Here is a 13,347-nt window from a genome sequence, read left to right as displayed (position 1 = left end):
GTTAGTCATGATCATGCCACTGCACCCCAGTCCGGGCAACAAAGCGAGACTCCGTCTCAAAAAAAATAAACATTTAAAAAATTTTAAAATGAGGCCAGGTGTGGTGGCTCATGCCTGTAATCCCAGCACTTTGGGAAGCCAAGGCGGGTGGATCACTTGAGGTCAGGAGTTGGAGAACAGCCTGGCCAACATGGTGAAACCCCATCCCTACTAAAAATACAAAAATGTGCTGGGCATGGTGGCATGCACCTGTAGTCCCAGCTACGCAGGAGACTGAGGCAGAAGAATTGCTTGAACCCACGAGGTGGAGGTTGCAGTGAGCCAAGATCACGCCACTGTACTCCAGCCTGGGCAACAGAGTGAGACCCTGTCTCAAAAAAAAAAAAAAAACAAAACAGTTTGAGAATCACTGCTAGAGAGTATTTCAGGGTCTGCAGCATGTTGTTAAGGCCATTAAGCATATGTTAAGGCCATTAAGAGAGGTAATTATAAAAGGGCCCTGCTAAAATAAATATCAAGTTCCCATAAGAAACTTCAAAATTATGAAAGTTTCAGGTCATCATTTTGCTACAAATTGAACTTAACATAGCAGCCAAGAAAAATTTCTGCCTGCTTATAAACTAAATATGGTATAATTATATATTTCTATTATGTATTTCTAAAGCTACATTTTCACCTATCTCTACTACAAAGTAGTTTCTGAAAACAAAGTAAAAGCAGGGAAAATCAAACTTCAAATATAATCAAATATATACTTAACTATGTAATGGACAGAAATTATCACTAGCTAAAATAACCAGGAAGATTAAGACCCAAACATTGGCCACAGGCAACAAGGACTAGCTTTAATCATCTTTTTACAAAATTAAGATCATACAAATAAGAAAACTAGAAATATAACTAATAATCACAATTAGTTAGTTTTTTAATTAAAATGTAGTTATCTAATTTGAGGGACATAATTTCAATAAACTAAAATCATCAAAAAATTACTGTAGAGCTTGAATAATAGAGTTGTGGGGAAAATGACTCAAGCTTTTAAGTAGAATGTTATTCTGGAGAAAAAGTAACTTTTTATAATCTCTTCTACATGGGCACTTTTCGAAGAAGCACTTTGGAATCTCATTCCTGGAATGTGTTTGTGTTTGGGACTATTAACCCAAACATAAAAGGTCCCTTTATTTACTAAAGTGTCTTCTAGTGGGGAAAAAAAACTAAACAACCAACACATGGACTTTAAATGCATCATAGATGTTAGTCTACAACCTCTTAGGCAGTATTTATGAAGTACAGGTTTAATAAACAGATACTATACACATTTTACGTGGCAGATTTCTAAACATATGCAGGTGTCCCCCACACTTTAGCATAAATCTAATCCACACTGCCTCTATCATTAGCTAGACCACTTCTAAGAATATCAACCTAATAAAAATGAAGGAAGTGATGTGGTCAAAAGTAAACTTATTCATTAGATATAGAGTATTAACTGCTATAACATAAACTGCATGCATGCCTAAATTAAATACAAACAATTAGATTTTTCCATGCCTGTTTAAGATAGCATTGATAATATGGAACTGCCTGTGCTATATCATTAAAAATATACTATTTCCCAAAAGACAACTTTCCTTTAAAGATAAAAATTAGAATGACATTGAAGGCAGGCAATATTTTTTCTTATAAAATACTGGTTTCAGAAGTTAACCAATGTTTATAATCCAAATATAAACTGCAGTCTCATCTCCACTGATAACCTCACAGCCTGCTATAGATTATTTTGGTAAGAAAATCACCAAATTTTTAAGCAAAGCAATTAAAATAGATAATCACTGCTATGTAAAACTTGTAGGCAGAAAAATGTGAAAGAACAAATAAAGCATAAGAGGAAAAATCTTTCTACCAGTTTAACTTACTTCAGTGATATGGAAAAAAAATAAGTGTTTGGTAAAGAACTAAATTTTGGTGAATATAAACACATTAACAGAAATGACAGAATTATTACAGTTCTACATGTGATGTAACAGATACATCTACATGTAAGACAACAACTCAATCTTTCTTTTGAAGAAAAACATATACAAAAACACATAGACAAAGAGACACAAATGTGTTTGACTGAAGAGTCTTGAATGATGCATCTCTGAGATCAATGGATAAACCTAACTTTCAGTAGTAGAACTTCAAGTAGAAGCACTGAGCCATTACTGCAGTTTTATGACAAAAATGTCTGTTTTATGATGGAAATGTTTGGGTTTTTATTCCATTTCTTTGTAGAGAAAATTTATTTACTAAATGTATGTAAAAATAGTTCATACGTATGTGTATGTCCCATACACATAAAGCAAAGATTTGGTGACTAAAAAGATGATGAGTGCTACAACCGGTAAAGGAATCAATCTTTAAAACGAATCTCTAAAGGTTTGAGAAAATCATTAGACTGTTGCCCTGCTCTAAAGTATTCTAAAGGCCTACATTTTAATATGGATATGGACATAACTAAGTTGAAAGAAAGGTGACCTTTGTTTTCATAATCCACTCAGCACCATTCAGCAGTCCTGTGAACAAAGGAGTAAAGGGATAAAAAGGAGAATGGAAAACTTTGTCATTTCCCAAGTCTATGGATATAAAAATATTTCTCTAAATATTTCTCCTTGAGGACAGAGATTGTGAGCTCCTTGAGAACGGTGACAAATAGTAGATATTTAATAAAAGTCTGTTGGCCAAATGAAAAAATGTTACAGTTAGGGTGCTCATTCATCCCACAGCCGTCTATAAATAGGATTTCAAGGAAGCCATTTAATACAATTTGTAGACTGATTTAGAGAAGAATTCCCTTTTCCCCAGACAGACAGATATAAAAATTGGGTTGATCTACCTCATTACTCTTGCTTTGAGATAGGGTCAGGCTATCATTGGTCAGTTCCTCATCATCAGCACTGTTTCTGCTAAGAACTTTACTCTTCTTCTTCTTGCAACCCCCTTCACTGGCAGGGCTACTATGATCTTCATCATTGCCTTCATCATTCTCATCTTCATCACTCCCACTTCCCTCATCTTCATCATCCTCGTTGTCTCCATCACTTCCCTCTTTCTGAGATGCAGATCTCCCTTTTCTCTTTACTACAGTAGGTCGCCAATCATTGTCATCCTCACTGTCATAGTCATCCATGTCATTCAGCTCTTCCATGGACACAAAATCCAGAAGTGGTCGGTTTCGTCGAAGGTTCCATTTTTTTGGCTCGCTGACTTGTTCCTCTGTAGCAGTTGTCGTAGTGGGAACAGAAGGGGATGTGTTAACAGCAGGAGGACTTGTGGCTGGTGTGGTGGCAGGAGCAGAAGCAGCCACATTCTCAGATACTGTTGCTTTTTCTTTTTCCTTCTCTCTTTCCTTCTCTTTTTCCTTTTCTTTTTCCTTCTCTTTCTCCTTTTTCTTTCTAGGTCTTTCTCCATTTTCTTCTTCCTCCTTCTTTTCCATTTTAATCAATTGTTTTTCTGATGATAGTACTTCTTCCTCTGCAGAATTTTTAAGTTGTTCTTCTTTTACTTTAATATTTTCATTCAGTTCTTCTTCTAAAATATTTTCTTCAGAATCACTACAGGAACCTTCTCCACTGTCCTTTGAAGCATCTTCACTTCCATTACCACTCCCTTCAGAATCTGTTGAAAATATGAGAAAAAAAAAACCACACATATGTATATACATACACACACACACACACAACGCTGACACAAATGAAACCACCAAAATTTGTGAATAACTTGCAAAACAATATAAACAAATTTAAGTCAAAGAATGGTAGACATTCCCAACCTGATCAAATAATAAATCAATGAAGTTGATACAATGGTTTTAGTTCAGTATAGTGCTAATGAAGATGAATATATATAACCCTAAATTAAAATATGCTTTAAAAAGAGAAGCACTATTTTATGTCATATGGCAATATTTGGTACCGAAAAGGCAATTTTTTTTTAAAGTAAATGTGCTTCTTTTAAGATTGGGCACTTGATTTTAATTTTACTGATAATACAGACAAAATTCTTCCTCCCTTAAACATCTTTTATAAACTATATGGACTTGTAAGTATTGAGTCAAAACCAAAACAAGATAAATCTAACCCATAAAACTGCTTCATTTATTTTACTCGTTACCCAGTAAAATGAGCATAGATATTTATGACAGTCAACTTATACTACAATTCTAATATACCAAACAAATTTTAGGAATACCAAGAACACAGGTGAAAAGAGACAATAGCAATGGCACAGAAAAAGGAAGTTGCAAGAGAAATTATCAATCTTCCTGTTTATTAGGATACTGTTCATATCAATAAAAGAAGAGTCACTACACTTTCCAAACTTCTACGCAGTAACTACTATACGCTCTAGAATGGAAGAAATTGATGAATAAAGCAGTCCATCCTGAAATTGAGCAGTCACAGAGGTTACTAAAAAGTTAGGCTGAAGACATTAAAGAGCTCACAGGACTATAAGCTTTCTAGCAGGTTTCTTCCACTCCTACCTAGGGCAGCCCAGTCCCTCTCAACCCAACACTACTTAGTAACTCAGTAATCATTACTCAGTAATTACTCAGTAATCATTCTTTTTGTACCCAATCAAGTAAATAACAATCTAAAATATTTGAAGCGAGAAATAAATGGGAGGAGGGAAAGAGGACAGGGAGCAGTAGGAAATGGGGAAGAAACCAGTCAAGTCTTAGCCTGTAAAATCCACAGGATGATGAATTTTTTTGCACCTATAGCCAAGAAAAAGGTAATGATAAAATGGTGGAAAAAGTAGTGTTTCCACATCATTTTAATTTCTATTAACTCAACTAGGCTTAACCTCTGTAATTAACTAAGCACTAAAATTGAAGGAAGCTGTCTGTAATTAGTATCTGGTATCTAGTGAACCCCACAAGTCATATACAAATAACTGCTAACAAAAACATCCTGCAAGCAAAATTACATAAAAAATAAACACTAACATTTAACAGATACTGACTGACCCTATGAAATCATTATCAATCTCACAACTGTCATGCAGGTATCCATAGCTTACTTGGGACTGTTCTGAAAAAAACACTCTTATCCTAAACAACCTTGCACAGGATACAAGAGCAATATCATACGGGTCAGCAATTCCCTATCTGAAACTTTAAGAACTAGATGTGTTTCAGAATTCATAATTTCTCAGATTTTCAAGGGTAACATGGAACATGCACCATATATTACACTAATACCCCCACTGAAGTCTATGGTATTATCCTATAATCAAACATTATTTCTGCAGAGAAAAATATAAATATTTACAGAGTATGAGAAATAAATACCACAAACTCCTACCAGTTCCTGTTAGGCTTTGCCATCAAGTAAGTTTGTGTCAACCTTACAAAACACTTGGATTTTTGAGCTTCTTGGATTTCAAGTGTGTGGACCCAATATTACTCACAAACAAGTGACTTCTTTTCAGTCTCTAAAGCATTAAGAAAATTATGACTTTGTAAACCACTCACAGCAATTAAACCCAATCTACCAAGAAAAATCACATCTGGTAAAAATAACAATAGTAATATCTAGACATTTTAAAATTATGATTTAATAAATAATAACCAGAGTTGACTAAACACTTCTAAGACACAGAAAGATTTTTTATGCGCACTGACTAAAGAAAACTGAAACACCTTAGGCTCTAGAATGGAAGCAATGCCATAATTAAGACAGCTAGGAGATGAAGATGAAAGAAAAGGTACTTTTCTTCTGGATCAACCTTCTAGAAGGCTTTTTACCAATAAAAACTTCAAGATAGACACAAAAGTAAGATTAACTGGGGCAGAAGTGTGTGTAGCTGATCAAAATTGGGACCAATCCAACTTTGCTATTACTTGGTAAATTTTACAAAATGTCAGAGATTCTTGTGATTTTGTTTTGGTAGTTGCCAATGCCAATTAATTAATTGTTTTTTCAAATGAGAGGTAAATTGAGACTCCTTGATTCTGTTTTTGATTTATAACCATGCCTGAATAGAAAGCAATTTTTTAAAAAAATTTCAATGTTTTATGTTTGTTAACTACTATTAGAAGAATGGACATTTTTTCCACAAAACCAACTCCTAATAGCTTACCCAACCCCTCATTCTCCAAATATAGTACATTAGTCAGACTCCAACTACAGGGATCAGCAATATGTCAAATTTTATCTTTTTATAGGGATCAGCAATATATCAAATCTTGTCTTTCTCTGATCTCTGAAAAATAACTTCTTCATCTGATTAGTCACTATTTCTTTTTTATACATATGCACTGGAGGGATGGAGATAAACCATATTTATTTACAAGCATAGCTGGGTAATAATGACAATGAGAAAAATCAAGGTCCTTGGCTGTCTATTTTTTCCATAGGCTGCAAAGAAAAAATTTCCTAGTCATCAAAGAATGACTCTGTGCCATGTTCCAAAAAAAAAAAGAGAAAGGAAAAAAAGAAATAGACTGGAGAAATTATCTTAGGCAGAAAGACAGAGTTAATTTCAAGTCTACAATAAACCTTTCTTACATTTGAAAAAAATATATCTTTAAAACTGAAATCCTACTTCCCATTTGGTTAAATAAAAGATAACCTTTCTCAAACATACAATATATCAGAATCTCTCCAGGCAATAGCTATTTCAACTAACAGACAGTTAAGAAATTTTTTAACATTACAGAATTTTTAAAAACTCCTCTGAGTGGTAATGGCCAGACAAAAAAATAAAATAAATTTTAAAATTAGAATTTAAAACACCAACCTTCAAGAATCCCTTTACAATATCAAATAATAAAATAAAAATTAATTTAATTAATATCAACCATCAATACCATTATATCCAATGTTCTCCCCATAACAAAATCAATATGATTTAATTTAGTTTTATGTTAATATATGCAATATAAATTTGTTCATCAATTTCATCAATCTAATTCTGTTCATTGATCTGGTACAACAGTGTTAGTACTATAAATATTACACAATAGATAACAGATCAATCACTATTCTACTAGTTATTTACAGCTATCCCAGGGCTATGTTTAACCAAAACTGTATATGTCTTGAAGACAGCCAATCAGTCAACACAACTCATCCTCTACTTCTGATTCTAGTTCCAGCTATGTCATCTTAGTTTGTATGAGCCAGTGGTACTCAAATGGGAAGAATTTTTTCCCCCAGAGGACAACTAGCAATGTCTGGAAACAATAGTTGCCACAACAGTGGAAGTGGGGGTGGAGGTGAGGCTGGGGCAGGTAGGAAAGATGCTACTGGCATCTAGTAGAGGAAAGGGTTGTTGTTGGTAAACATCCTACTGGGTACAGGACAAGCCTCCACAACAAAAAATTATCCAACACAAAATGCCAATAGCGCCAAGGGTTTGAGAAACCGTTAACTCGTATATATGGCCACAATCTGACCTTATTCTATTTTTCCAGGCTTATCTCTTCTACCTTTACTCAACACCGATCCCCAAAGATAAAAAACAATCCCAAGTCTCAACACTTTTAATTTTTGCCTCACCAAGATTGCTGTTTATCTAAATCCTTCTGTTCATAGTTCCACTCTTATCTCCTCTCCTCAATGAAATTGTTCTACATCAATCTAATCTCATCTCCTATGAAAGACTTGAACTACACAAGTGATCAACCATCCTTTGTATCAATTATTTTATTTAATTATTCTAATTTTTATTTTGCTTACATGTTATTTTATTTACTTATTCTAATATTATTACTATTGTTTTGTAAATTCACCATAACATCTAGCAAAGGGCTAGACTATGGACAATCAATGAACACATCTTGGTCCATTTATTCAAAGTCAGATTAGCACAAAATACCACCAAAGTCTCAGGCTGACTCTTCTCATTAAATTATTTCCTGGCAATATGGCCTAACTAAACTAACTTTTGATCAAGATCTAAAGTTAACCCCATTTTACTTTGCTTGGTGGGGGATGGGGGTAGAGGGCATGGCTAATCTGTCTAGTAATAAAATACATGTCTGCATCTTTAAAAAGATGTAAACATTCTTTAAAACATTCAATTAATGTAGCAGATAACTAAATGTAAATAAGTCAACTATGACACACCCAATCCTATGCCCAATCTCAAATATAAACACTTTAACTAGGTCAAACCATGAAATTGCTAATATTTGTGTGTTTTGGACCTACAAAACTGGTAATTCCATACGGTTCAACCTAACATTTCTACATATGGTTCTTCTGGTGGTTATCACCATAATTCTAATGCATATATATCCTATTTTAGGACTTACTCATTTCAAACCTTATTGACTGCTTTCAATCAAAAATGAGAAGCTTACTTTTGCTTTTGCATTAAAAACAAAACATAAACTATCTTCAGTTTCATCATTTTCTTTTTTTTTTTTCTTTTTATTTTGAGATGGAGTCTCACTGTTGCCCAGGCTGGAGTGCAGTGGTGCAATCTTGGCTCACTGCAGGCTCCCCGCCCCGGGGCTCACGCCATTCTCCTGCCTCAGCCTCCTGAGTAGCTAGGACTACAGGCGCCCGCCACCTCGCCCAGCTAATGTTTTGTATTTTTAGTAGAGGTGGGGTTTCACTGTGTTAGCCAGGATGGTCTCGATCTCCTGACCTCATGATCCGCCCTCCTCGGCCTCCCAAAGTGCTGGGATTACAGGTGTGAGCCACTGCGCCCAGCCAGTTTCATAATTTTCTAAAGGTACAGGCTCGTAATCACTTGCCAATCTTACGGGTTGGTCATTTTTTACCAATGTTGATTTGTTTCTATTTCATGATAGAGTTAAATTATGTTTATCTGCAAATGTTTTCTATATTTATTTTTAAAACCAAACAGAAATATAAAAAGTTTTATAGGCAGAATTTCAGATTTCAAGATGAAGGTAAGAAGAAATTGATCCACGGAATCCAGTTAGCCAAAATTAAGGCCAACCAATCTAACCACTTTAATATTAAGTTCTAAGGAAGTCCGTAGTTCATTCAATAAGTCATTTCTAGAAGTTGTTTTGAAAGAAGATATGATCAGACAGATGTTTAGCTACCGTTTCTCTACTTCCAATTTAATCTATTCATAAGTAGGGCTGGGAATCCACAACTTCAACATGTTTGGAAACCAGTGATAGGACTAATGTCTTATTCTCTATAAGACTCCAATTAAATATATACTATCTCAGGCACAGAAAAGATTCAAATGGAAAACAATGGTAATCTAGAGTAAGCCAATATCTCAGCTATGCAGAGCATCAATGCACCTAAAACAAGAGTCAAAAATATGATTCAATTTCTGTTGACTACTAATCATTTTAAATACAATCATTTTCTTCTAAATTCCCTTTTACAATAAATACCAAGAACTATACATATAAATTTGTGACCTGAGACCATAGGTCGCAAATTTAAGCTCCCCAGGGGGCCAGGAAGGTAAATTATGAGTGCAGCATCCTAGATATTATATTACAAGAGGGAAGAGAGAGTAAATATTTTTAGTGTATTTAAGGGATATATAGATATAGCAACCTAACAAAATTCATCCTATCATTTTTCACAAATAACAGTTCTCTTCAACTATAATTGGGATTTAACAAGGTCAGAAATCTCTACTTAGCTTGATATCATAAAATATTTTCAGAAAGTACTTTATGTTTGTATCAGATTGTTTTACCACTTGAAAAAGAAGTGATACCTTTGACTACTCCATCTCAATGAACAAACCTTAGAAACAAATTGTCCATAAAGTCAAGATTTATTGTCACATAATTATGTAATACTTAATACAAGTTTTAGAATTGTTCCCATATTCAAAGAATTCATAACTTCCAAGACCCAACTATGTTTGTCAAAGTTTACAACCACAACCATAACAAACCAAAACTACATCCTAGCCAGGAATATTCTTATCTGCCAAGGTCTTTACCAAGAGAACTAAGATTTAAATTTTACCTCCTTTCCCTTCCCCTTTCCTTCTTTGGAAATACCAAACATCAGCAAACCAACTAAATGGGAGATAAAGAGCTGAGAAGCAAAGGATAAAAAAACAGTTAATCAAGATAAACTTATCAATTTTTGATTGCTGGGGATGAATTCAATTAGTAACCAAATATCCAGTTTCTGTTTAAGATTCGGTCCATCAACTCTTGGGATCCAAGCAGATAAACAGACTAAATTCTGAAGTCAAATCCATTGGATCCGCTACTGCCTGAGTGACCTCATGCCAGTTCTTTAAACTCAATACCCGTGTTACCTGTAAAACAGTATCTCCTTCACTAAGTTACTGTGAAAATTAAATGAGATTATGCAAACAAAAAGTTATCAGTAAATCACAATGCAAATTCTGCTGTTGATGCTACTAAAAGTAGCAACAGTAATATAATTTCATTCATCCCTTCCTACTATCCCTAGCAGGAAAAAGACAAGGGAAAACCAGAAGGAGGAGAGATGTGACTAAGCACAGCAAATTCTCTGGAAGGATATATTTAAAAACTGTTGAAGAGATGAAATTGGAAAGGCTTTTACTTCTTTTTTTTTTTTTTTTTGAGACGGAGTCTCGCTCTGTCGCCCAGGCTGGAGTGCAGTGGCGCAATCTCGGCTCACTGCAAGCTCCGCCTCCTAGGTTCACGCCATTCTCCTGCCTCAGCCTCTCCGAGTAGCTGGGACTACAGGCGCCTGCCACCACGCCCGGCTAATTTTTTTGTATTTTTAGTAGAGACGGGGTTTCACCATGGTCTCAATCTCCTGACCTCGTGATCCGCCCACCTCGGCCTCCCAAAGTGCTGGGATTACAAGCGTGAGCCACCGCGCCCGGCCTTACTTCTCATTTTATTCAAATTTTCATCTCACTTTATTAAAATTTTCAAAAGAGGTGGAATTACAAATAATTTTTATTGTTCATGTTTATCAGTATTTTTCCCATAAAATATTTAAACATAATTTTTATGTTTCTCAGATTCCTTCAATTGAAACTGTATATATTATATACATAAGGTACACTGAACAGAAGATACAAAGGAAAAGCATACTTTTCTGTTTTCCAGTTTAGTACAATGTGAATACACGACCTTTAAAAAAAGTTTTTAAAATTACTAAATATAGTGAGCAAGCATGCATGACTTATACTTCAGAGATATCTGAAAGGCCCAATCCACAAGGTCCAGCACCTACTATAATTTAAAGTGCAATTCTTACTCTGGTCAATTTTATTCTAGTAAAAGAGCTAATACACAAAAAAAGCAAAACTGCCCTAAGAGATTGTCAAGTGATCTGAAAAAAGAAGGACCCTGCTCAGGGACTATTAATGGTCCACACACCTCTCAGGATACTTCTCTACTTCGGGATATCTTTCAGTTTTTTCCTCTATAAGTATAAATATATTTTAAGGTGTAAAACAGAGAAATCCTTTTGCATCTTTGGAAAAAGTCCTTCCCCTGACTGCTAATTATCTCTGAGGAAAACAGAAGCAATTATAGGTCTAGTGACAGGATCTAAAAGCAAAATGGGAAATCAAATGGACAAAATAAATGAAGTTTAGTGCTTTCACTTAAAATTGGCATTTTAACCAAAACCAATTTAAAAAGTCTAAAAATAAGCCTAACTCCAGACAGCTGGAAAAGGGGAAGAGAGAAGGAAATATTTACCTGAGGCATCTCCAACTTTAAAATCACTGTCATCTGAACTATCATAATCAAGAGCTTCCAGCAGAGAAGCTGCCAAAGGCTTCACCTGCCTCCTCTTGGAGCTGCGATCCACTGTGAAGAGAAAAAAATTACATTGTCATTCATAATCACACCAAACACAGGGGAGAGTTGTGGTGCTAAGAGAACATAAAGATGACCTCGCACGAGGAATTTTTGTCTAATTGAGTTCTCAGCAAAAGGGGTCAGGAGAAGGTTGGGGTGCAGAAGCGGGGTGGGGAGGGCTGGACAGCTCCACGGGCAGTTTCAGAGGCAGCTCCAGCCCTGATGCTGCCAACGCCAACTCAGACCAGCTAAAATCGAAGCTGACCCTCTTGCTCATCTTTTCGAGATGTTTCTGCACCTTCCTCGTAATCCCCCACTTAGACATCGTAACAGTCAATAAAAAAGGCAAAAATCAGGGAATAAAAGAAGTGGGCTTCATTCTCGTGGACCAAGGAGGGCGAGGGTCCACCAATCCAGCTTTCCCGCAGGGCTCTCCCCCCCCTGCCCTGCTCCCACCGGCCCTGACTTCTAGAATGGCTGAAATGGATCTCTCGCCGCAGAGGCCTCGGACACACTTACTAAGGAATCCGTGAGGTGGTCGTTTGGAGGAGACTTAGCGAGAGGCTGCAGGAGCCCAGGCAGCGCCGAGGTCGGGGACTGGGGCCGCGAAGACAAGTCCGAAAGATGCTATTTAAAACCGGCGCGCAGCCAGCCGGACAGGGGCGCTCCCAAGAGTAGCCCCGCGGTCCCCTAACCCCCCGCCCCCCCGGCCTCGCCTGGCCCTGGCCGCTCGAGCCCCTTCCCCACAGCGCTCCCTGGCCGGAGAAGACCTCCGGCCCAGGCAGCGCAGTCAACCCGGCGGCCCTGGGGAGTTAATTTCTCCCGTTAAAACTAGAAGAAAAAAAATTAAAGAAAGAAAAACTTTATTAGCCTGGACCAGAAGCAACAAAAGACCGGCAATTGCACAGCGCGAGGCCGGCTGCCTCAGACAATAGGGAAAGCAGCGACCCGGATACAGCTCTGAGAAGAAGGAAGTGAAAACACGAGCACCAGCCCTGAGAGCAGCAGGAATTGAGGGCGCATGCGCAGAACTCGCCCCCGCGCACCCTTCTCGAGCAGGAGCCGAACAGTGCCGAGTGGAAGCCCAGGGAGCCGCGCGGAGGCGAGCGGAGCCAAGTAGTGCCAAGCAGAAGCAGAGGTCCCCGCCAAACCCTGTGCAACTCCGCCCATAAACCCCAAAGGCTCCGCCCTCTCCGCGCCTAATTCACCTCCTGAGTCCAAATCCCTGGGAGGCCAGTTTTTGTTTCTGATCTGTTTTTTAAGGATTTACTGAGTAAACTTTCCACAAAGGGATGTTTGCTACCTTAAGCCACTACCAATAATTAAATGATATTGTCACCGGTAGAGGGTCGTGACTGCAAGTTGTCCAGGTTCTTGGCGTTTTTAACAAAGAATTGGACAAAACGCCCAGCAAAACAAAGAAAGAATGAAGCAACAAAAGAACAAAAGCAGGGATTTATTTAAAATTAAAGCATGCTCTCTACGGGAGCGACCTGAGCAGCGGCTCAAGGGCCCGGATACAGAATCTTGAGTCCAAATACCCTCTAGAAGCTTCCTATTGGCCACTTAATGCTCACCTCATGTAA

The 13,347-nt window shown here is 37.0% G+C and overlaps 1 protein-coding gene across 2 annotated transcripts in view; it reads right to left on the bottom strand.

Annotated features, from left to right (window-relative positions):
* PHF14 (PHD finger protein 14) overlaps positions 1–12,737 on the bottom strand; it is a 202,399-nt gene extending 189,662 nt beyond the window's left edge. For both annotated transcript variants that reach the window (XM_012510400.2, XM_003252564.4), the window contains exons 1-3: positions 12,281–12,737; positions 11,660–11,770; positions 2,879–3,660 (exon numbers count right to left, since the gene is read on the bottom strand). In XM_012510400.2, coding sequence (XP_012365854.1) covers positions 2,879–3,660; positions 11,660–11,770; position 12,281 — 894 coding nt within the window. In that variant the 5' untranslated portion in view covers positions 12,282–12,737. The remainder of the gene's footprint in view (positions 1–2,878; positions 3,661–11,659; positions 11,771–12,280) is intronic.
* Positions 12,738–13,347: the final 610 nt, after the last annotated feature.

The sequence above is a fragment of the Nomascus leucogenys genome, chromosome 11, assembly GCF_006542625.1.
Source record: "Nomascus leucogenys isolate Asia chromosome 11, Asia_NLE_v1, whole genome shotgun sequence".
Lineage (NCBI taxonomy): Eukaryota > Metazoa > Chordata > Mammalia > Primates > Hylobatidae > Nomascus > Nomascus leucogenys.
Note: the sequence above shows the minus strand (reverse complement) of the source record. Positions and strands in the feature narration are given on the sequence as shown.